The sequence below is a fragment of the Debaryomyces hansenii genome (genome assembly GCF_000006445.2).
Source record: "Debaryomyces hansenii CBS767 chromosome F complete sequence".
Classification (NCBI taxonomy): Eukaryota; Fungi; Ascomycota; class Pichiomycetes; order Serinales; family Debaryomycetaceae; genus Debaryomyces; species Debaryomyces hansenii.
Genome location: NC_006048.2, coordinates 1338286 through 1360859, shown reverse-complemented (window position 1 = coordinate 1360859; position 22574 = coordinate 1338286). Strand labels below are relative to the sequence as shown.

The window sequence follows — 22574 nt, the reverse complement described above, 5'->3', positions numbered from 1 at the left end:
GTTTAATCTGTCATTTTATCGTACCACAAAAAAATCCATTTCAGATTTCTCGTTTGAAGAAAACACTTAATGGTAATATAGACTTAACTTTCATAGATATAATTAATTAAGATGGCTGTTTTAGGTAAACCGTAAGTGTCAGCACGAAATAAATTATTTGGCAAACTTGAATACTAACTTATCGGCAGAAAAGGACATAATCGTTATCGTGATCCAAGAACATTTGAAATGACTCCAGCGTTATTACGAGTCAGAGCTCCATTTTTTGCTAGAAACATGATTGGTTTGGCTTTAGCTACTTCTATTCCACTAGGTGTCTATTTATACACGGTTGATATGTTGAGTAAAGACGAATTCAGTGATATTCCAATCCCTCCAATTGCAGATGACGAATTAGCCAAGTTGAAGAAAGAATACGAAGACAAGAAAAATTCATCTTGAACTAAAGAGGAATTAACGAAGAATATAGTAAATAATGGTTAAAGGTGGGAATTCTTGTATATACTTAATTCTAATTTACAAATATGAGGTATAATTAATAAAACATTTATATTTAAATGCAAGCTTGCCCCATAAAATAAAATGGACATAGGGAAGCTAATGATGCGTTGTATATGCAAAGTCGTTGTCATCATCTGTACTTGATGCTGACTCTACTGGGTATCCAGTTTCTGAGCTGGATGATATTTTTTCGGGATTTTCGTAATCTTTATCACTAGCTTCTTCATACATTGAAACTCCTCTTAACGGATATGGTATATTTCCTGAGTTTGCGTGAAGTAATGAATGTGGTTCTTTCCTATGATTTACTGGGTTGTCGTAGCTCAAAGAAGACTTAGAATGTTGTTTTTCAATCGTTCTAGGTGGATAGGAGGCTGTATCCGTTAGCGAACTATTAGAAAACTTTCTTTGTGCTAATGGTTGAGATTTATCAAACGAATCATTTAGACTTGAAGCTGCATCGTCATCGAATGGATCTGATTCAACAGGTGGCTGCTTTCTACCCGGTGTATGTGTAGATCTAGCAAACATCAAATTATCTTTACTTGTCATCTTATTTATATCATCAAATGGGTTTGTAAAACCGTAGTTTGAATCATTGGTATTATATGCCCTTTGAAGATTGGATGGAATATACGAATTGGGAACCGTTCGTTTGACACCATGATATTGTGAAGAAAGGTCGTCAAGTGGTAAGGATTCGTATGTATGTGTATGACTTTTATTGTATAGTTTGTAATTATCGTTGTAACGATAACCAGAATTTACTTCGTGTATGGCTGATGGTACTGAAATATTTCTAGAATCGGTGTGACCAATACCCAGAACCATATTTTCAAATTTATTATCAAAATCAAAACTAGTAGTTGAAGATGAAAGTAAGGGGTTTGTATTAATATCTTTGATATCCACTATACCTTCTTCGAGCAATGTCTTCTTGGACTTATGATTCTTGAGAACCAACACTCTTACGTTTTCGTTGACGACATCACAGCAGTACTTTTTTAACGATTTATAATCTCTTTTACGCAATTTAACCATTACGGGTATGTATAAAAGCATACCTAATAAAAACTTGATAAAGAAAATTGACCAAATGGCAAACGAGAGACACATGAACGATAAGATGATCGATAATCTCAAATTGCTAGTGGCTATTTTTTTAATATTCTGGATAATATCATTCAGTATATCACCATCTGTCGCATAATACCTCAAGGTTAAGATATTGATGACTTGCCTTGGAGTATCAGCCACAAGAATCTGTAATGCATTATCTAACTCGCCGTAGCTCAAAAAACAGGCCCAATCAAAGAAATTGTCCTGTTCTATTTGGTGAAACAAACAGTGGTAGTTATATGACCTGATAATATAAAGCAAACGGGCAATCCAGTTCACGTAGGTAAGGGCAATATTCTTGGTACGAAACGTATGAATGGCCCATATCCAATGGTAAATCAATAATAAAAATTGGAAAATAATACACCCTGTAAATATCCATTTAGCCACTGAATACGCGTATGGTTTATAGTCGTCATTGGACCACCTATGAAACACCAATATATTCAAACAAGTATAGATATCGACCGCAAGCAAAACCCATGATAACATCATTAATATCCATATGAACATGTACGAAAATACCGTAGATGCTTTTGTATTATGAAACCTATCTATATTTATTAAATCAAACGTAGAATCATCTAAGTTATATTTATCGATCTCTTTATGTGGATCAAAATAACCTTGGACGTAATTGGCATCTTTCTGACCCATTTTTAACAGTTTTGACTTGTACCTCCTGAAATACTAAGAGTAGTAGTTATAAAATTCAGCTTACAGTCAATTTAAACATATATACCTCTGGACGTTAATCGTTAAAAATTCGTTTGGCGTATCGTGTAATTCTAGATGGAATGTTTCTCAGAAAATTTGAGTCTATTTTTAAAACTAGTTCTTTACAAATCGCTACGCCACAACCCCATGCAAGATGGATAATATACAAGGATACTCAAGTGAAAATGAGAGCGACAATGACGCGAAGACAACTAGTACAACAAAATTGAAGTCATTCAAGGTGTTTAATAACGATAAGTATACGAAAAATAAAATTGTATTACACCAACCATTACATATAGAGTTTCGGGAAAATACTACTGAAAAATATGAAGAAGAATCTTCTGATGTAGACAATGAAATACGGCAAAATGATGCTCAGGATACGGAGAAGAGTTCAGACAAAACTGAACAGAACATGACTGAACCAAAAATGACTGAATTCAACACGAGTGAATTTTATGAGGAGAATGCGATAAACCAAGACAAGTACGAGGGACAACTGAAATCCAATCAACCTTTGAAACAACTCTCAAACGTACGACTGCATCAATTGTCAAATATTATTAGATTAGGTCAGGCCAATGAAGCGAAATTACACGAATTACACGGGGGGAGTAAAGTACACAAGCCAAAAACACTGAAGAATAAAAAATAATTTATTAATATGATGGTAGATTCTATATATATGACGAACAATTATATACACTAAGGTAACTATTGTTCATATTTTTTCAATAATTTAGTTGCCTCTTCTTTAAGGTCCTCTTGGTCACTGTTCGAGAGGTCTTCGAGAATATGTATGCATGCCAGTTTTACGGGAGGTCTGTACATGATTAAGAATTGCAAAGACAAAAACCCGATTTTAGACCTAACTGGGTCAAAACACAACGATTTGATTCTCGACACTAAATCTTCATTTAAGTAGGGTAAGTCAGATAATAATCTGATAAATATTTTCTTATCGTTTGGTTCCAAAAATGGAATTAAGGAGTCTAAAACCTTACCAGTCCATTTGTTGTAAGTTGGGGTTGGAATCTCTATATTATCGATTTCTCTATTAACTCTCTCTTCAACTGAATCATTTTCAACAGGATTTGATTCATATTCCTCAATATATTTTTCTGTTAATTGTTTGTACACCACGTCTTCGTTGAATACCTTCTCGCTGTACCACTCTTCATTGAGCCACTCAATGATTAAGTCTATTCTTGAGTGTACATTATCGAGGAAGTGGTCGAAAATAGATTGTCTAATTAGATCACTCAATTCCTCGTTTTGAGCAACATCAGTGCTTTCATTTTCAACCTTTTCTGAACCTATAACTGTCTTTGTAGAATCAACTGTTCTCATACCACGAGTGGCTAATCTTGTCAATAATACAAACCAAGAATCCTTTTTCCACGCTTTGATGGCGATCTTTGTTAATTCTTTAGTTACGGTATCCTTACCACCCAACTCTTGTTTTTCTTCAACATCAGATACGTTTTTATCAGCTAATTTGAAAAAGTTCTTTATAATCAAATTAATATGTTCTTTCTTATCTTGGTATGAAAGGTCTTTTGGTGGTGGTAAGGTATAGTTAGTTTCTGGGCTGAAGTCATCACCATCATTATCTTCATCATCGTACTCTCCCTCCTGCTCTTTTTTAATTTCTGTAGGCGAAAAGTTAGCCACCGCATATTTATATCTCTCACCAATAATATCCAACGCTTTGTTCAATTTGTTAGTGCTTACCTTGTTAAGAGATGCCAATGTCATTGATATCAACATGTTTTGTGGAAGTGTTGCTATATCAAAATTATTTAATTCGTTGGTTGAGTCAGTTAAGCAATACAAATTTTTGTAGTCGTTTGTCTTGCACCTTTTTGATGGATTAACAAATCCGTCAAATTTACGTTTCTTAATATTCGAATCTTCTGGTGATGGCAGTAATATGTTTTTCTTTCTGATATCGTCACCGCGATTCACCAAGAGTGATAATTTTTTATTTAATGAAGAAGTGTAATTGGAAGGCACTAGCTGGTTCCTTAATAGATGGTTTAAGAAAATTCTCAAGATTCTATCAACATATTTTTTAGATAGCTTATATTCATCGATCGTCTGATAATTTGACTGTAATTTTGTATTGGTGTCAAAATTCTCTATCACATTTAACATTTTTGAAACGAATTGGGGTTTTCTTCTTGCTAGAACTGAAAAATGGTTAAATACGGCAGTGACCAATGGCGGTATGAGTATATCATTGGTAATAACTTTCAACACTACGTCCACTAGGCCGTATGCTTCAGCCTCTATTGACTGTTTGATGAGTGAATGATTTGGTGGGACTTGTGACAAAGAAAAGCTGGTTATATTGGAGGGGGATTTAGACTGATAGTCAATTACTAGTATCACAAATTTCAAGATTTCCAACTTAGAATCTATGCTGCGTACCATATCATGTTCTTCATCGTCAGATGGTGCTAGAGGAAATGTGCTTTGAAACTTATTAGTTAACGTATTCTTTAACTCATTCAATTTCTGCCATACATCACCACATCCATCGTTTTCAGCAACGTAGCGAAATACTAGTCTAAATACTACTATCGCTGTATCAATACAATCTTTAAATATTTCCGCATCACGAATTTCTAACAAGATTATCAAACTGTCGATCGAGTCTATCGCCAAGTCAACCTTATCGGCTCTGCTTAACACTGTTTCGTCAGCCAAAAACGATTCCTTAAAGAATTTAGAACACCATCTTTGGATCTGGATATCTGGATTGCTTGCAAATTGCAAGATTTGTCTTAATACCTGTGGAAATGTTTCTTTACTCGAAAACGCTAAATTACGGGCCTGATTCAATTGTTCAATCACCTCATTACTAGGTGTGCTTGTCATCTTCTTTTATCTTCGTATTTCTTCCCTAAATCAACAATTGCCTCGTCAGCTACTGTTCTGTGCTAAGCGTGAAAAAGAAAATTTATTGCCTGCAATTTCGGTAAAATCGTCTAAAAAAGAAAAAATGTTATAGAACGTAACTCAGAGATTGTCTACTTGATATTAATCTATCAATTAACTGCTGATGTGGTTGTATTAACTTGCCTGTTTACTGTTAAAACCGGCTTAACATTTTCTTTGATGGCTACTTTCTTCATCAAATATACGACAGTTACCCGGAAATATGATTTTCATCTTATATACAATCATTTCCAGACCATTTGTATAACCGTTAGATAAGGCTATTATCTCCTGATTAACGAGAATTTTGAATAGTAGTGGTAGCTTATCGTGCTTCGGCTGATTCAACTCAGATAAACAATAGTACTACGCATTAGAGGTTATTGCGATGACTTCAACAGGATTACCATCCGCTATCCGTATTCAGTCACAAACCAGTAACTCCACACCATCGGAGATTCCACAAATTCCTAGGTCGATTCGGTTAGATAATGCAGATATGGCTGTAATAGACAATAATAAAGAAACATCAGGCAATAAAAGTGATAATAAAACGAGGACAGGACCGACGGGAGGCATGCCAGTGCCGGCATTGGCTCGAATGAGTAAGCGATCGTCGTCTTCATCAAATGATCTTCTATATGAAAGAGATAGATTTAAGGCGAGGCTTCAGACGCTTAATACAAAGGGAAATAATATACAGAGGGCTAATTGGCAGGATGAGGTTATAGATTCCGATAATTGTAGTGTTGTGGACGAGAACTGTGAAGTGTGCGATGGACTAATAGGGACTAAGACGACCAAGTTGAATGTCGAGTCGGACCATGAATGCATAAAACAGTTTAAGACAGACGAAGACATTTCTCCATTAGATAGTGGGTCGAAGTTTTACAAGGAGGATTTGAAGGTAGTGCAGCCGTTTAAGGAGATAAATACACGAATCCGGGTGAAATCAATAACATACGGGCAGCTACAATATGTATTCAATTGGTACTTCAATAGACCGCTTCCGCCTACCAAGGACATGTTTCCTTGGCTTCATGGAATCCACAAGGAGAATTTTGCCCAAAGACAATATTTTGTCACCCAGCGAACTAGCTATTCATTGGATAACTTTGATCAATCGAGGCCAATAAGTGCAAGGTTTTTGATGTGTGTAAACTCCTCGCCAGATAGTTTATCAGGTCAGCCATTGCTTAAAAATACGGTTAAACTCAATGAAATATTACAACCCATTGATGTCTCGAAGGCAGAGGTATCAGACTTAATATACAAGATCGTTAGCAAGATATTTGAAAGAGAGGATCCACCAACTCTAAATGAATTATTGAGTATCTTTTTCGCCGACTGTATAAGTATTGGTCATCTCCCATTCTTTCTTGATTTGGACCCAGATTCAGGTGTATCCTTGAGGAATTTCCATATTCAAGTAGCCAAGCTGGCTCTTTGCTCTGATTTCGTTGTATACTGCTTTCATCAAAATCACAGTACTTCTAGTTGTCGTTGTGGTGCGATAGCTCGTATCATATGGCTTACGCAAATATATAGTGCTTACCGTGAAGGTCAAGAAAGCTCCAGATATAATGTTTTTGTTCCTGATGACATAAAATTCTTAGACAACATATTACTGAACCAAAACGAGTATACTAAATTCCAAGGATTATTTACGTTCAAACCTAATAATTCTGTCCTAGCATCATCTTTAGACTCAAACAAAAAGACGCAGATAAATTTGAAATTGGATGCATTTAAATCTAATACATTGTCGATATGGGATAATGATTATCAGATTAAGGAAAAAATCGAGACCACCAGAATGTCGGCTGCTACTAAGATAAATAAAAATGTTTGGGTTGGTAACATATGGGACCATCAAATAATGCTAATCCATTTACTGAGAAATTCAGGGAATTTAGAAGTTAAGTTCGATACAGATAAAGGTAAAGATTTATATTGTGACCCTCATAATTCGATAATTACGAAGGAGACTGCTAACTCCAATGATATATTTACCTATTTACCACATCCAAAGGCAAATTGGCGTTTATTTATACACTGTCATAACGACGCTTCTTTTCCAGATCTACCAACACTTTCCTCGTTACTATTCAAATATACTATTTCAACTCATCACTCAACTGATCAAGAGTTTCATACATTGGAGTTCCCACCATCTGGGTCAATAGGACTTGGAGATTGTCGCAAAGAGGCTTTGATGGCCATTGTGAATACTTGTAAGTTACTTTACTTATATTCATCTTCGACATCATACGATAGAGATGTGTTAAGCTCATTAATTTATTGCTCAGATGGGTATACAGAACTGTCATTATTAGTCTTGTGCTATTTAATGTATTCAAAGAACATTGAGCTAGACCAAGCAATGCTTGATTTGCACTTAGATTACGGCCGGCCGTTTTATATTTTTAATACTGATGTTACAATCTTGAAGAAATTACAAATTATTTTGAATAAATTCTCTCCACAATCGTTGGGAAGCTCAATAAATTGGCGAGAATTAGAAACTATAACGAACCAAGAGCTTAATGAATTATTTTTACCCCAAATATCTAGTTCGATACCTAACCAATCCATTGCTAAGAATTTAAAACTAGGTTATATCGTGAATGAATCGGACTCGGATTCTAGTTCAGATGAGGCCAGTGATGATTCTGACTGGGACGATGAATTCTGCTCCCCTACAGATTGGGTCAAGGATGTCGAAGGTTCAATACCATCGCGAATCTTGCCATATTTATATTTGGGATCGTTAAAGCATGCAAACAGTTTGCCTTTGCTTTCCAAATTGGGAATTAAGAAAGTCATATCGGTTGGCGAACCATTATACTGGCTTAACGGCTATAAGTTTCAAAAGAATAACAATGTCTCTATTGATGAATTGGATGGTGGCAATATTGAAGTGTATAATATAACTCCTTCGAATTCCAAGTCCAACGCTTGTTGTGTCGACACCGTATTGAAGGTTAATAATTTACAAGATGATGGAATCGATGAGTTATCTGTTTCCTTACCCAGTATCCTCAAGTATATCGATAATGAGTACAAAAAGTCAAACGGAGAAACTAAAATCTTGGTCCATTGTCGTGTTGGTGTTTCCAGATCGGCCACCGTAGTGATTGCCGAGGTTATGAAGAGGTTAAATATTACTTTACCAAAAGCGTACCTTTACGTAAGAGTCCGCCGTTTGAATATCATAGTTCAACCCAACTTAAGGTTTATGTATGAGTTATTCAAGTGGGAAGAAGAAGAAAAGAGAAAACTATTACAGAATAATGATTCCAATGTCAATGTCAATGACCAAAAGACAAAAGATACCCTACGTGAAATAGACTGGTTTGTTATGTGTCGTGAAATAATGAATTTAAATCTCCCTTATTTAGTAAAGTGAATACTATACTTCCTTCATGTCTCGTATTTTATCCTAAGTAGCTTTTATATATTTGTATGCTACACTGTATGCCTTCAATATGATATTTACCCGCACACTAAAATTTTTGGTCGGTGAACTTAAACGATCCTTAGATTATCCTAGTAATTAGCTAGTTCGAAGTTCTATTCATCATAGTTTGTAACAATAGATCAATACATATTGTCACTCAATTGTACAGAAGAGATTCATTAACCTGTTTAAAGGTTTATAACTTGTTTAAATTATTTATCCGGACGTTAGCTGTATCCTATAAGGCGAATAGAGAATAAAGAATTTTATATCACATCATATAGGACAAAAGAAGTTAATTTCAAAGGGAAAATCGATAAGAAATATATTCAAATCGTTTATTCATATCATTCAGAGATTGCAATTGTCCCAAGTATAAGTGCATAATATTTTTGTAATATGTCATCCGACCAAACAACTTCAAATCCATTATTGGGCGACCCATCCATAATACAAGTGTTTAAAGAAGATGGATCAAACAACGAGAAGTCATCGCATGTATCGAGCCAAGCAGCATCTAGTGGGTCAGTTGAGCCCGGAAGCGCATTATCCAAATTGTTAGACTCAGCCATTGCTAAAGCTGCTGAAGAGTCGACTCCAGAATTTGAACCAAGATCACGCAGCAATAGCCCAAACACCACAATGCCCACCATATCTAAATTGTCAAAGAAAAGCCTTGAGCGTGTATATACAATTGAATTTTTATTCGAGTTAAGAAACCTGGCTTTTGTTAAGGATTATAAAGAAACGAACGAATTACCGGACAAAAGCTTCTGGAGAGCCAAGTCTAAGTCGCAAAATACGTCGAGCGGAGCCAAAGACTTTGGTCACAACTCGAAGCATGGCAATAACAATAACAATAATAAAAATAAAAATGCTTCCAATAAAAAGCGCCAAGATTCTGCTTCTAACTGGGAACGTAAACCAGGATTCTTAAAGACTGGTGATTTAGATTCATTATCCGAAGACAAAATATCTCAGTTATTAGGAGAACCTACAGAAGAAATAGAGCCAGAGTGGGAAAGTGCTGACTTAAATAACGAATTAAACCTTAACATGGGTCAGACAGTCGAGGACTTTGAAAGGTGGAAGAGTAACATGAGATCTGAGGAGCGTCGTAGAAATGGTGAAATTGTGGAAGATAATACTGATTTAAATGCAGAAAAAAGTGGCAATGAGGTAGACTATTTCTTTTCGTTTGTCAAGCCAAAAAGACAGTCCGTCGATTCTAACGCTTCGTCCTTGAAAGCTCCAAGTTCTGGAGTGTCTACGCCTACTGTTGCAAATTCAGAGCCCTCTGCTAAGAGTTCTAGATTTTCATCTTTTTTCAATACTCCGTCGTCAGAAAACCAACCGCAATTGACCAGACCAGATCATGGCCAATCGCAAAATTTGCCAGCTCAGCATCAAACCCAGGGTAGAAGTCAATCACACGCATTACCTGGAAAGGGTGATCAGGGATATTCAAGATTTTTATCTATGATGAATAACCCAAACGAAGCTAATAAACCTTCACCACAGTCTTTACCCCAACCTTTACCACAACCTTTACCTCAAACTTTACCTCAACCTTTACCACAAACTTTACCTCAACCAATATCCCCACAAAAGGAAATTTTGCAAGAGGCCAAGAAACCTATCCCAGGTCAACCACTTAACGATGACACTTTTTTCATGTCCTTATTAAATAAAAGAGAAGGTCCTGATGGAAGTAACACGTCAAGCCCTGCTTTATTTGCAAGTAGTACTCACGGGCAGCCAAAAGCTAGAGTTGCTTCCCCTGATGTTAAGCAATCTCCATTAACTTCGAATGTTCAACCCCAGATGCAACTGCAACAAATCCCTGGGCCAAAACAACAAAACATGAACTTACCACCAGGTCAACAAATGAATCAACAGCAAATTCCTCCTCAACAAATGCCTCCATGGATGAGACAATTTCATGGTGGACCAAATGTTCCACCTGGAGTCAATGGACCTAATGATTCACGTCCATTAGGTGCTCCACCAACTGGCGCTAATGGACATAACCAACCACCTCCTCATCTTCAGTATCCTCCAAATATGGGCCCTCCACCTAAGATGTTTCCACCAGGTTTTATGCCTCCGCCAGGTATGCCAATGCCATCTCAGTTTGCCAATGGCCGTAATGGTCCAATGCCACCACCTCCTGGAAATCATCCTTACATGGGATTCCCACCAGGAATGCCACCTCCACCACCAGGAATGGGCATGCCACCATTACAACAATCAAGTGGGTTTGATCAAAGAAATCAGCCTTCTCCACGCCGGTGAGCTAAAATAAAGCTGTTGCACTTTTATTCTACAGTACGCATAAATATCAATATTTAGTATTCTGCTATATAATATAAGTGTAATTATAGGACTTTTTTAATCTGTAAGCATAAGTTCAATAATTGAATATGTTCATCTGTGCCATTATTCAATTTCCTGTCAGTCTCAAATAATATCTTTGCAATTTTATTTTTAGTGGATGACTCCAACGAATCGTTCAATATGAATTTGTCATGTAACTGATCTACGACCTGCTGAGCGCTCCAGCCTTGTAACACTATCTCCTCAATTTTCTGCAATATAGTCCTTGTATCCAAAGACTCAATGGCACTTATAATTTGATCTAATGAAGCTTCTGGCAAGACGCCGGCGATTTCTTGTACAGAATCTTGCGTAATTTTACTTTTGGTATCAGCATCGACCATTTCGATGTCACCATTCGCATCAATTCTATTATTAAATGACGCGTGTAGTCTAGCTGCAGATTGTAAGTATGTGATGGCTTTTCTCAAGTCACCATTAGAGATATTTAATACTTCTTCAAGGACATCTTCGTTATCCAAAGCAATTTCTTCCTGACCCACTATATATTTTAATCGATTCAAGGCATTGCTATTGTTCAACAATCTAAATCTAAATTTAGAGCATCTGGATGCAAGGGGATCGATTATACGTGTAATATAGTTACAAATAAGACAGAATCTAGTCACACCAGAATAATTTTCCATGGTTCTTCTTAATGCTGATTGTGCGTCATTCGTCATGGAATCAGCTTCATCTAAAATAATAATTTTATAAGGAGGACATGGGTAGTTCTCTAAATCTTCCTTGGAAGGATTGGATATCGTCAATCTAGCAAAGTTCTTTATTTTTTGTCTTACAATTGAAATACCTCTTTCATCAGACGCATTCAATTCCAACACTCTCGATTTATACAAATGAGGTCCATACAATTGTTTAGCAAGAGCCAATATAGTAGATGTCTTACCTGTACCTGGCGGACCATAGAACAACATATGTGGTAAATTGGCGGATTCAAGTGTCTTTTTCAAAATCTTAACAGCATGGTCCTGCGATGCAACATCATCTAAATTTTTCGGACGATACTTTTCAACCCACGGAGTATGATGCAATCTTTCTTGCTCGTACATTTCAGCTCTCTGGGCCTTGCCCATTAATATAGATGCCATTCTTGCTATACAGTAGATTAAATTGTATATTAATATGCCTAACAAGCTGATTTTATTTCAAAATTACTTTTAACGCGTAAACGTATACACGTAAAATTCATTGATACTGAAAAGAATTAGTTATAGAATTATGTATTATTAATATTATAGATAGCGATCAATGCAGAGCTGAAATGATGACATATGGTATATAGATATATATATGATAAACTCAAAAAGATGGAAATATATTATTGAACACCAATAACAGATAATTCCAAAGTCCAGACTCTTCTAACATGTACTTTAACGGTCATTATCTTTTGGTTAGGCAATATGCTTGACACATCAATGTCTATAGTTTGATTTGACCACCAGCACTTTCTAGCTGGTTTCCTCCAGAACAATAAAAGCTTGGTTTGGTTGGAATTCACACTTTTTCTATTCTTAGATAATGACCTAGAAGCAGCCCTCGATGCGCTGGAAGCTAAATTTGCGATTCGAGATCTCGACTTTCTCGATGTAAGCGACGTTTCAGATGGTATTGGATCTAACGATGGCGAGTCAGGAGTCTGCGGTTCGTCTGGTCTCAAACGTACCAACAGCAACGACAGAATAACACATTTACTAGGTTCCGGAGATCTGCTGCCCCATTTTCCAGTTGGTTCAAATCCGCTGGAACATAACATGTCGAACAAATGCTGTTCTGCAGGCCCCAATCTTTGCTCGACTGAAGGAGAGAGCGAGGGGTCGTAGCCTAAACCGCTGAATATCATTTTATTCTTCGTCAAGCCTTCCGAGACTTGCAATTTGATATATCTTATTTGCTCTGCGTTAAGGCCCAGGATTGGTGGGATAACATAGTAGTCCAAATCCTCTCTCAAGACAATAATAGCCGGCTTACTTTGTAACACACTGGCACCTGTTTCCTGCTGAGAAAAACGTCCGTAACCACTAACTTGGGGCGACTCAGCCGGCATTTCTTGTAAATCACGTTGAGCCAGGCCAAATGTGTCGATAATATATTGAAAGCATTCTGGTTCAAAATTAACATACACGATATCTTCCTCCGTCAAGTTGGTAATAACTTGCCCATTTTCATCCAAAAATACACCATTTGGGAATAAACATAATAATATGCTCTCCGGTAAGCTCATTAACTCATCTCTGGTTATCGTGAAATTCATACCTCTAATGTTCAAATGTATTGTAGAATCGTAATCTATGTTATCCCCCTCCTCGTATGCTTGCTGAGGAGCCGGTGCGTACGATTCTTGGGACACCTGTGTAATTATATTCTCTGTCATGGTATTTCCTATTGGTAATGTTTGTAATGATTAAGGATTGTTTAAAATAAGAATTATAATAATTCAAAATAAATGTCGTTTTCCAGGTTACCAGCACCTTATACTAGTTAAAATATTAATAATTAATGATGGTTTATCGTACTTCGTTTATACTGATGAATATAGTATATGTTTGCTAAACGAAATGACTAACAAACCGTTTGTGTACTTGAAAAATTTATTGGACGACATGCGACATTTAAATAAATATACCATATTAAGGGCCTAAATAATTGCAATATAGTCGTCTACGGAAACAAATAGAGGTAGAATGTCTTCTAAATGTAATGGAGACTGTTCCTGTACTAGTAAGGTAGATTCAGGAGTTGCTGATAAAACAGAAATGACTAAAAACGAAAGTAATGACATTGATGATATTTGGGGTGATGATGACATAGAAGAGCTAGATAATTCCACAGCAGATATTAAAAGAATGCATTCGAAACAAGGATATTTAGATGGAATAACTAGTGCTAAAGAGTCGAGTCTTCAAGATGGGTTTGACGATCTGTTTCCCAAAGGTGCAGAACTAGGAATTATCGTGGGTAACATATTGGGATCATTGATTTCTTATGATGATCAAGAGTTATTCGATCAGGCTAAATCGGAACTTAATATCTCACAAGTGTTGCACAAGAGATATTTCGATGAAGATTTGGAATTACGAAGCACTAATGATCATGAAGTGATAGCCAAATGGCAAAATGTGGTACAGAATTTAGAGAATAAGTAAAACTGTCGTGAAATTTCATACAATGATATATTATGGGAAACATTGGAAATGACAATTACGTATTATACAATGCTATCTGGAGAGAGGCATGTCATTGACAACTTCATTATTCAAGTTATCATGCAATTCGAATATTTTATCTTGGAACTTATATCTTCCTTTGCACCATTCAACCCACATCTCACTGATTAAGTATTGCGTTTCTTGAAACATCAAAAATTCATCCAAGACACAATCTTTGATTAGCCAGTCCTTATTCAATTGCTGGAATATTTCTTGCTTATCGTTAATTATAACCTGTCTTAATTTAGCTAGGTCACTTCCTTTTATGTCAGCATTATCGCTGCTTAATTTGTTGTATTTTTGCTCATTATCATGAATTCTGATTTGCAATTGTGCTATATTATTAGCCAGTAATTTTCTGGATCTTTCAAACAATTCTTGTAATGAATATAAATAGTCAAGATAGTTTTTGAACTTTTCCAACACTGATGTATTTATGGCATAACTCTCATCTATAAGTACTTGACTAGATTTATTAAAAAACCCCGACACACGATCCAAGGAGTCATTAATAGAATTCATATCATCTTTATTATTGTTGCCAATTATCGTACCATGTTCTTCTGAATGAGGATAGAGCGAGCCATTTAAGAGCAGAAATCCCTTTATCATTTCTACGAATTTTCCATTATCATACGCAACTTGCTGTTGTCTCTTTTCATATCTTTCAACCAACATGACAATCTTGGTCCATAATTCAATTAATTTAGTAATATTATTCTCTGCATTTTTCCAATTATTAAGGAATTCTTCTCCTATAGTTGGCCAAATAGAATTGATAAACTCGGTCAGGATCTTACGTCCTTTAAATTCCAAAGAATAGTCAATTTTCGCTTGTTTCTTCCACGTAGTTAAATCAGTCGGAACACTTAAAAACGTCACGACTAATGCATCTTGTCTTAATACAGGATGCTTAACTATTTGATTTAAGAACCTGAAAAGACCCCGACGACGTCGTTGTAAAAATTGAGAATCTGGGGAAGATCCTACTAATTGTAAATGATTAGTAAATGAGTCAATGAAACGTATAAGAAATTAAAATTACATACCAGAAAATTTCTTAGGAGGTAAACCAGGAATCACCCTAAAAGGGTATTTTTTCAATAAGTACTCCAATAACCTAATTAAGTTAGTATAGTGTGTCAAATAATAGTTGAAATTGTGTTACATACCATACAAAGTCAGAATATCTTCTGATAACTTTCTTTGTTCCTGCTGGTCCATGCATGCCCAAGTTTAAGTCATGGGAAATGATATAATTTGTGTGCTTGAAAACTAACCCTTCCTTTTCAGGTACTTCCTTTATCTTGATGGTTTCTTTAGAATCAACTAACGGAGTAAAGGTATCTCTTATATTATTGATGTATTTGGCAATATGCGAATGATCTGCAGGTTGTTGTTCTCCACCTCCATCAAGATGACTTTGCTGTACAGACGTATGGTCAGTAAGTATAGGGTCTGACAAAATACTTGCTTGGCCACCTCTCTTATGCTCTGACGCATCCGCATGCCATTCATTCCTATCATTTTCAGGCAAACCGGAGTTTGCCAATTGGGCACTCAATGGATCCACAATATCTTTAGTCTCCGATTTGTCGTCATTATTTATAAGTAAATGAACTACTTTGTCAGATAAATCAGGCAAATTATTGAGTCTCATTTGTAATGTCACATATTCCCCCGTTCCTGCTGCATCCAATTCTAATGCAATGAGACCCAAAATTCGTCCAAAATTGGCAATTTCAGATGGTGGTAATATGGCATGATCATACAATGTATCTAAGATCTTCGAACTTTGATAACTTGTTAAATAACCAGCGTCCACCAACTTATTAAACACCGATCTTTCCAAATCAGTGACTGTAGATATATCTTCTGACAATGCAGAATAAACCTTCTTATACGATACCGGAATTTCACCCAAATCGTTTGCATCTCTTGTATCATCATGCTTGAGTAATTGTGATGATGTTAAATATGTACTGCCTGATTCAAAACCAGGAATGGTAGATGACCTTATATTAGCATTATCATTAGATGCCCACCCATTTTCCCATGGATCTCCAGAACTAAATATACTGCCACTCATGCTATATATATATATGAATATTCTTCAGTATGCTTATATCAGTTATATTATTAAAATAAGGGATACTATTTGAATTCGCCCTGATTCCGTGAATTTCGATATTCTCGATCAATCGGTATCAGACAAAATTGAAAATTATTCTACAATCAATAAATCAATACGAACAAATAGTTTACATTATCTAGCGAGGTATTAGTTGGTATATTCGTTATGTATTATATATGCCATCTACTTATGCATGTCTTGAAATATTACTGTGGGCGAACGTAGTCTAAAGTATTTACTCTTTTCCATACTTGACGGATCACCCTCTCTTGACTTTGTCTGGGGGTTTCCGTGTCAGTTCCTTGGCACGGTCTAACAGCCAAATACAATCTTGAGCCCAATTCAACCTCGGGAATCACATCTGGGTTTTCAGGTGGGTTTCCTGTAGTAACTAACCCTTTTGCTTCATTTAAGATGGCAACTGCGCCAGCCACATCCCATTCCCAGCATCCACCTTCCCACCATATGTCGAATGCTCCGGTCGCAACAAAACACAAATCCAAACTGGCACTCCCTAAACTTCTAACACCGTGACAGTAGTCAGTGGCCATGTTGATGAACGAATCAACCTTGCGCTGAAGATTCAGTCCTGGAGCATATCTTCTGTCCTTTCCCCATTCACACAGGAAGATACACCCCTTGGGGGCATTTTCAGGCATCGGGAGGTTCTGCAATGGGAGCTGGATCAGCTTGTTAAGCCATGCACCCCCTCCTGGGTATGCAGAATACGTCTGGCTCAAAAACGGAGCATGTACAACACCCACAACAGATTTTCCTCCAACTGCAAACCCAATTGATACACAGATCATAGGAAATAAATGTACATAGTTCACTGTTCCATCTAAAGGATCTACAATCCATGTTGGGTCATCATCGACAAGATATTTCTTTGATTTACCTGCGGAATATGTCTCTTCCCCAATGAACTTATGTTCTGGATATCTGTTATTAATTTCAGTTTTGATAAACTTTTCTACCTCTTCATCGGTCTCAGTGACTATATCTACGGTATTCTTCTTCAATCTTATATTCTCATCGGCTGTTCTATTTTGTGATGCAGCCACCAACATCTTACCAGCTCTTTCTGCCACATCGAAGGCAAACTCATGTATTTCTTTAAGGTCCAATTGACTAGTATCTGCCATTTTTGCTTTATCAATCGTGATAGCAACTCCTTATACTAAATAGATCTTAACCGTTGATAGAGCCATATTCAGCGTCGTGTGTGCCCATTTCTCCTCCTCGTCTTTTTGGTTAATGGTTTATCCAGCTGCATCGGAAGCATTAGGAAAAATATTCTGCAAGGAGTGTAGAAGAGTTAAACCGGCGGTCGGACATGGGAGCTTCCGAGTGGGTTATTGAGGTCTACAATAAGCAAATTCTGGTATTCAAATATGTTTAAAATTAAATTTTGTACATTATTGGGGATACGTGGGGTTAAAATGTAGTTCTATCTAAGTATATATAATATTCCCGTAGTATACAATGCAATTATTCTTGGTTAAGTGTCAATGTAATGATTAAGCCGCCAGAGGAGTAACCAAAAGTTGACAGATTGGGGAGGCCAAAGTCAGTAGCAGTATTGTAAGGGTCATTCTGTATATGGGACATGCCAAAAACCGACCTTATAAATAAGTATTGTCTATTGTACTCTAGTCTATTGTTGACCTTTAATATGATTCTGGAAATAGCTGGTGATTGTGTTGGGGTCAACATTGAAGCGGCCAGGTCAGAGGATAATGTCTGGGAGTTGAAGTACTTAGCATACCCTAGATTTTCGCAGTTGAGCTTGAAAATGGCCTGCGATGATTGATCCATGTGTAAGGTTAAATCGGTCCATGAAAATGGACGATCAGTAGATACCGATGTAACGGGGGTATTGAGGATGGCATAGTCGACTTTCAAGCTTGGGAATATATGTTTATCCAAATATTGATCGCAGAAGAGTCCTTGTAAGTATAGTAATCCTCTCAAGGCATCATCAGCGACAGGCTTACAGTAGCTCGTGCTCTCTCTGAACGATGCATTAAACACTTCCAACGATAAATATCCTTTGTATCCGCCATTGTGAATCCTTGAAAGCATCTCCACTATGTTGGAATACTCACCTTGACCAGGGAAGACCCTGTAGTTTCTGGCGTATTCTATTATTGTGTTTAGCTTAAGAATAGGAGCGTCGCAGAATTGAACAAAGAAGATTTTATCGCCCATGTTATCAATGACGTCAAGCGACGAGTTATGAATGTTAATGTGGAAGGTATCCAAGCATAACCCAAAGTTTGGCCTGTCAACCTCTCTCACGATATGGCACAATTTATCCAATGTATAAATGTGGGTTGCCCAGCTCAAGTTTTCGTAAGCAATACGTATGTTGTATTTTGCAGCTAGGTCTGCTGCTACTCTCAATTGTTTGATGATCGTAGATTCATCCAGCGAAATTTCAGACTCAGGTAAGCAATTAGCACAACACATCATGAGGTCTGTGTGGAGCACCTGCATCACTTTGAAGGTTTTTTCTAACTCCTCAAGCTTGCTCTGGAATTTAGATTCATCATCATACCCCTCCAAGTCCCTAAATGGTTGTAATACGATGATTTCAAGGTTTTTGGATTGACAGTATTGATACAACTCTTCGGGGGTTGTCTCATCCAAATCTGGAGCCATGATCTCAATTCCATCGAAACCTGCACTAGCAACAGCATCGACCTTTTCCCAAATGGTTCCGTTAAAAGTTATGGTAGCCATCGATGTTTTATATGGAACGGCATTCTTTAAGGTTTGCAAACTATTTGGTCCATCATTAGACAAGTCATCATTAACTGTTGCGTTAATTATTTGGGTATCAAGTTGGTCTAAACTTAAGCTTGCTTTACTTTCTGTGGGAGTCGAGGGTATACTCGTTCCAGGCGTGGGTATCTGCTGGCATTCCATATAATCAGCCATATTTCAATAATTATAATAACATAAAAATGAATTAAGTTGTTTTTTATCAGGGATATCCCATCTATTTAACTTACCATCCGGGCATGCTATTTTATGATCACTGGGTAAATATTTATTTCCATTAGATACCCTTCCTTCTTTGGATATATTCTTATCATATGTGCGGATAAATGGTTTTCCGAGAACATTCGGCGTTCTTAACTATGTGATTGCAATAATTTTTTGAATAAATTTCAGGTTCTGGTAATATGGTTACCCTGGGAGACTATACCCGTAGGTCGACGTGCAATACCAGTAACCATAAATGAAGACTTACCTCCTACAACGTATATCCTGTTTTACAGATGTCTATAGCTAGTAGATAAATAAATGTATTCATAGTGAGGTCACGTGATCAGAGCTTGGCTTTTGCCTTAATTATGTCCCAAATATGACTTAGTAGTATATAGTATACATCAATATAACTAACCTTAAACATGGACAACGTCAAAAAAAAGGTCTACAGCGCGTTGAACTATTTCCACACGGACGATGACTTCAATCGAGTTACATTTGGATTGAAAAGAAATGCATTATCAGCCCGTTTAGTGAGGTGGAGATTCGCAGATTTAGTCTTATTGGGAGTGTTGTGTGTTTTGTACATTGTCACGTATAAGATTGAGCCATTTCAGAGGCAGTTTTTCATCAACGACCTTACGATCTCGCATCCGTTTGCAGAATCCGAAAGAGTGACAAATGGGGCATTATTCTTCTATTCGGTGTGGGAGCCAATAATGGTTATCGGCGTGATAGGATTAATCATGACAAAGCCCGAGAACAAGATATACGTGACGTACGTGTCGATTCTTGGACTCTGCATCTCTTGCTTCACCACTAGCGTGGTTACTGACGTTCTCAAGAATTTAATCGGCAGACATCGTCCTGATTTCCTCGCTCGTTGTGTTCCTAGAAGCGACGCACCTCTCAATGTAATGGTCTTTGCCAAAGATGTCTGCACCACCGATAATCTTGACTTATTGAAAGACGGCTTCCGTACCACGCCTTCGGGCCATTCCAGTATCAGTTTTTCCGGTCTCGTGTACTTGTCGTTGTGGTTAAGTGGTCAATTGGTTATCATGAACGAAAATCTGGGCTACTGGAGATCTATCCTCGCGTGGATTCCTACATTGCAATGTACATATATTGCGTTGAGTCGTACCGAAGACTACAGACATCATTTTGTCGATGTCATCATAGGAAGTCTTATTGGATTAGGTATGGCATGTTGGGCTTATCGCAGATTATTTCCACATATCACCCATCCAAAATCATATGAACCATATATTATCATTTCTGAAGAAGAAGATAATGACAATCCCGATACACAGTATAATAGAATCAACCAAGATGAATCTCTTAGTGTCTAGAGTAGTTATTGTATAGTGTATGAATAAATTTGGCTTAAGCTCACATGACTGTAGCGTATATTTTCCTTTCTGAAGCATGTGAATTCTCGCTGTTGATAAAAAAAAGATTCCAGGATATGAAAAAGTGGTTATACTAAATGTTTCAGTTGACTTATTAGACATGAAGCTGTCTGTATATTGCTTTGTTTCCAGTGGAGAAGTGAGATTTGTTCCTATAAATTCAAATGAAGATACTTTACACCCCATTGAGGACCCCGAAAATGATCAAATCAGCCAAATGAATCGAATCGCTAATGCCGTTCCTCGAGAAATCAAAATGAAAATAGAAAATAAGAATCTATTATATAAACTAAACAATGCGTCTTTTTCAGATTTGGATTCAGATTCACATCATGAAGGCTCTAATACGCCATCGTTACAAGTGGATTCATCACCTGGTACTTCGCCCAGTCCACCTCCAGGAAATAAGTGTAATGACACGAGTGCCATAAATATTCACCCCACACACGCTATGTATTTACCTGAATATTACATTGACTTAGAAAGCAGTCAAGATAGTGAGTATAGTGAGGTTAAAGCTCTTCTTTCGAAGATATTTCCTCAGACTTGGGTGGACGCTACCAAGATCCATATAGAGAGAGTTACTGGTGGTATAACGAATATGCTTTTGTCGTGTTCATATTCAGGAACGCAAGAGACCGTTCTTATGAGAGTGTATGGGAATGGTACGAACCTTATTATAGATAGACATAGAGAATTCGTGCTGCATTTGGTTTTAAATTCCTTGGAGTTGGCACCCGCGGTCCATGCAAGATTCAGAAATGGTCTAGTATATGGTTTCTTACCAGGACGATCTTTAAAAACAGAAGAACTACACTCTGAGGGGTTATATCCTTCGATTGCCCAACAGTTGGGTAATTGGCATAGTAAAGTAGACAGTGAGGCTATTCAAAATGGAGTAGAAAGATTGCGGAATTTCACTGTAGAGATGAAGAGGCAATCAAAAGAACATGGAAAAGATGGCGAGTCCGTCAAGAAGAAAAGCAAGAAGTTTAAAAAGCGTTTTATATCCAATGTGTGGGAATTAATCGAAGATTGGATCAACATTGTACCTATTACTCCAGATTTAATTTCTTCATTCAATGAAAATTCTGAAAATGAAGTCACCGAGGAAAACATGAGAGAGGTTATACAAGACGAATTTCTATGGTTAAAATCAGTTACTGTATCCACAAAATCTCCCCTTGTAACATCACATTGTGATCTTCTTTCAGGGAATGTTATTATCCAAAGTAATTATCCAGTTGATAATACGTCGTTTAAATTGCCCCTGCTTGATATGAATCCTATAAAATTCATTGACTACGAATATATGTTGCCCGCACCTAGAGCATTTGACATCGCCAATCATTTCTCTGAGTGGCAGGGTTTTGATTGCAACAGGGCAGCCATCCCTGAAGCATCATTATCAAATCCAACTATGGTAAAATGGGTCAAAGGATACCTCAATAATGAGAATGCTTCACAAGATGAAGTAGGCAGTTTAATTAACGAAATAGCTGGATTTTATGGAATGCCTGGGTTCTACTGGGGTGTTTGGGCCATGATTCAAAGTGAAATTTCAGACATTGACTTTAATTATGCTGAATACGGCAAATCTAGATTACAAGAATATTGGGATTGGAAGGTAAGTAATTTAAAGAATATATAGTTTTCTAAGTAGAACATGTTAAAAGTCATAA

At 36.9% G+C, this 22574-nt stretch overlaps 14 protein-coding genes across 14 annotated transcripts; 7 read left to right on the top strand and 7 right to left on the bottom strand. All coding sequences in view use genetic code 12, as the record gives it.

Annotated features, from left to right (window-relative positions):
• Positions 1-111: 111 nt before the first annotated feature.
• Positions 112-441, top strand: DEHA2F16148g (DEHA2F16148p; the record flags this gene model as incomplete). The annotated part of the gene is made up of 2 exons (XM_461061.1): positions 112-131; positions 189-441. 2 exons carry the CDS (start codon positions 112-114, stop codon positions 439-441), a joined length of 273 nt encoding a protein of 90 aa, XP_461061.1.
• Positions 442-597: 156 nt separating this feature from the next.
• On the bottom strand, positions 598-2277 carry DEHA2F16126g (DEHA2F16126p; the record flags this gene model as incomplete). Its single annotated transcript, XM_461060.1, has 1 exon — positions 598-2277. One exon carries the CDS (start codon positions 2275-2277, stop codon positions 598-600), a length of 1680 nt encoding a protein of 559 aa, XP_461060.2.
• Positions 2278-2491: 214 nt separating this feature from the next.
• On the top strand, positions 2492-2995 carry DEHA2F16104g (DEHA2F16104p; the record flags this gene model as incomplete). Its single annotated transcript, XM_461059.1, has 1 exon — positions 2492-2995. One exon carries the CDS (start codon positions 2492-2494, stop codon positions 2993-2995), a length of 504 nt encoding a protein of 167 aa, XP_461059.2.
• A 59-nt stretch (positions 2996-3054) lies between these two features.
• On the bottom strand, positions 3055-5223 carry DEHA2F16082g (DEHA2F16082p; the record flags this gene model as incomplete). Its single annotated transcript, XM_461058.1, has 1 exon — positions 3055-5223. One exon carries the CDS (start codon positions 5221-5223, stop codon positions 3055-3057), a length of 2169 nt encoding a protein of 722 aa, XP_461058.2.
• A 448-nt stretch (positions 5224-5671) lies between these two features.
• DEHA2F16060g (DEHA2F16060p) lies at positions 5672-8692 on the top strand (the record flags this gene model as incomplete). Its single annotated transcript, XM_461057.1, has 1 exon — positions 5672-8692. The coding sequence occupies one exon, from the start codon at positions 5672-5674 to the stop codon at positions 8690-8692; it is 3021 nt and encodes a 1006-aa protein (XP_461057.2).
• Positions 8693-9142: 450 nt separating this feature from the next.
• On the top strand, positions 9143-11038 carry DEHA2F16038g (DEHA2F16038p; the record flags this gene model as incomplete). Its single annotated transcript, XM_461056.1, has 1 exon — positions 9143-11038. One exon carries the CDS (start codon positions 9143-9145, stop codon positions 11036-11038), a length of 1896 nt encoding a protein of 631 aa, XP_461056.2.
• Positions 11039-11121: 83 nt separating this feature from the next.
• DEHA2F16016g (DEHA2F16016p) lies at positions 11122-12228 on the bottom strand (the record flags this gene model as incomplete). The annotated part of the gene is made up of 1 exon (XM_461055.1): positions 11122-12228. One exon carries the CDS (start codon positions 12226-12228, stop codon positions 11122-11124), a length of 1107 nt encoding a protein of 368 aa, XP_461055.1.
• A 230-nt stretch (positions 12229-12458) lies between these two features.
• On the bottom strand, positions 12459-13514 carry DEHA2F15994g (DEHA2F15994p; the record flags this gene model as incomplete). Its single annotated transcript, XM_461054.1, has 1 exon — positions 12459-13514. One exon carries the CDS (start codon positions 13512-13514, stop codon positions 12459-12461), a length of 1056 nt encoding a protein of 351 aa, XP_461054.2.
• Positions 13515-13896: 382 nt separating this feature from the next.
• DEHA2F15972g (DEHA2F15972p) lies at positions 13897-14286 on the top strand (the record flags this gene model as incomplete). Its single annotated transcript, XM_461053.2, has 1 exon — positions 13897-14286. One exon carries the CDS (start codon positions 13897-13899, stop codon positions 14284-14286), a length of 390 nt encoding a protein of 129 aa, XP_461053.2.
• A 72-nt stretch (positions 14287-14358) lies between these two features.
• On the bottom strand, positions 14359-16438 carry DEHA2F15950g (DEHA2F15950p; the record flags this gene model as incomplete). The annotated part of the gene is made up of 3 exons (XM_002770786.1): positions 14359-15338; positions 15399-15469; positions 15684-16438. The coding sequence occupies 3 exons, from the start codon at positions 16436-16438 to the stop codon at positions 14359-14361; spliced, it is 1806 nt and encodes a 601-aa protein (XP_002770832.1).
• Positions 16439-16689: 251 nt separating this feature from the next.
• On the bottom strand, positions 16690-17628 carry DEHA2F15928g (DEHA2F15928p; the record flags this gene model as incomplete). The annotated part of the gene is made up of 1 exon (XM_461052.1): positions 16690-17628. The coding sequence occupies one exon, from the start codon at positions 17626-17628 to the stop codon at positions 16690-16692; it is 939 nt and encodes a 312-aa protein (XP_461052.2).
• A 346-nt stretch (positions 17629-17974) lies between these two features.
• DEHA2F15906g (DEHA2F15906p) lies at positions 17975-19426 on the bottom strand (the record flags this gene model as incomplete). The annotated part of the gene is made up of 1 exon (XM_461051.1): positions 17975-19426. The coding sequence occupies one exon, from the start codon at positions 19424-19426 to the stop codon at positions 17975-17977; it is 1452 nt and encodes a 483-aa protein (XP_461051.2).
• A 476-nt stretch (positions 19427-19902) lies between these two features.
• Positions 19903-20832, top strand: DEHA2F15884g (DEHA2F15884p; the record flags this gene model as incomplete). The annotated part of the gene is made up of 1 exon (XM_461050.1): positions 19903-20832. The coding sequence occupies one exon, from the start codon at positions 19903-19905 to the stop codon at positions 20830-20832; it is 930 nt and encodes a 309-aa protein (XP_461050.2).
• A 160-nt stretch (positions 20833-20992) lies between these two features.
• Positions 20993-22543, top strand: DEHA2F15862g (DEHA2F15862p; the record flags this gene model as incomplete). The annotated part of the gene is made up of 1 exon (XM_461049.2): positions 20993-22543. One exon carries the CDS (start codon positions 20993-20995, stop codon positions 22541-22543), a length of 1551 nt encoding a protein of 516 aa, XP_461049.2.
• Positions 22544-22574: the final 31 nt, after the last annotated feature.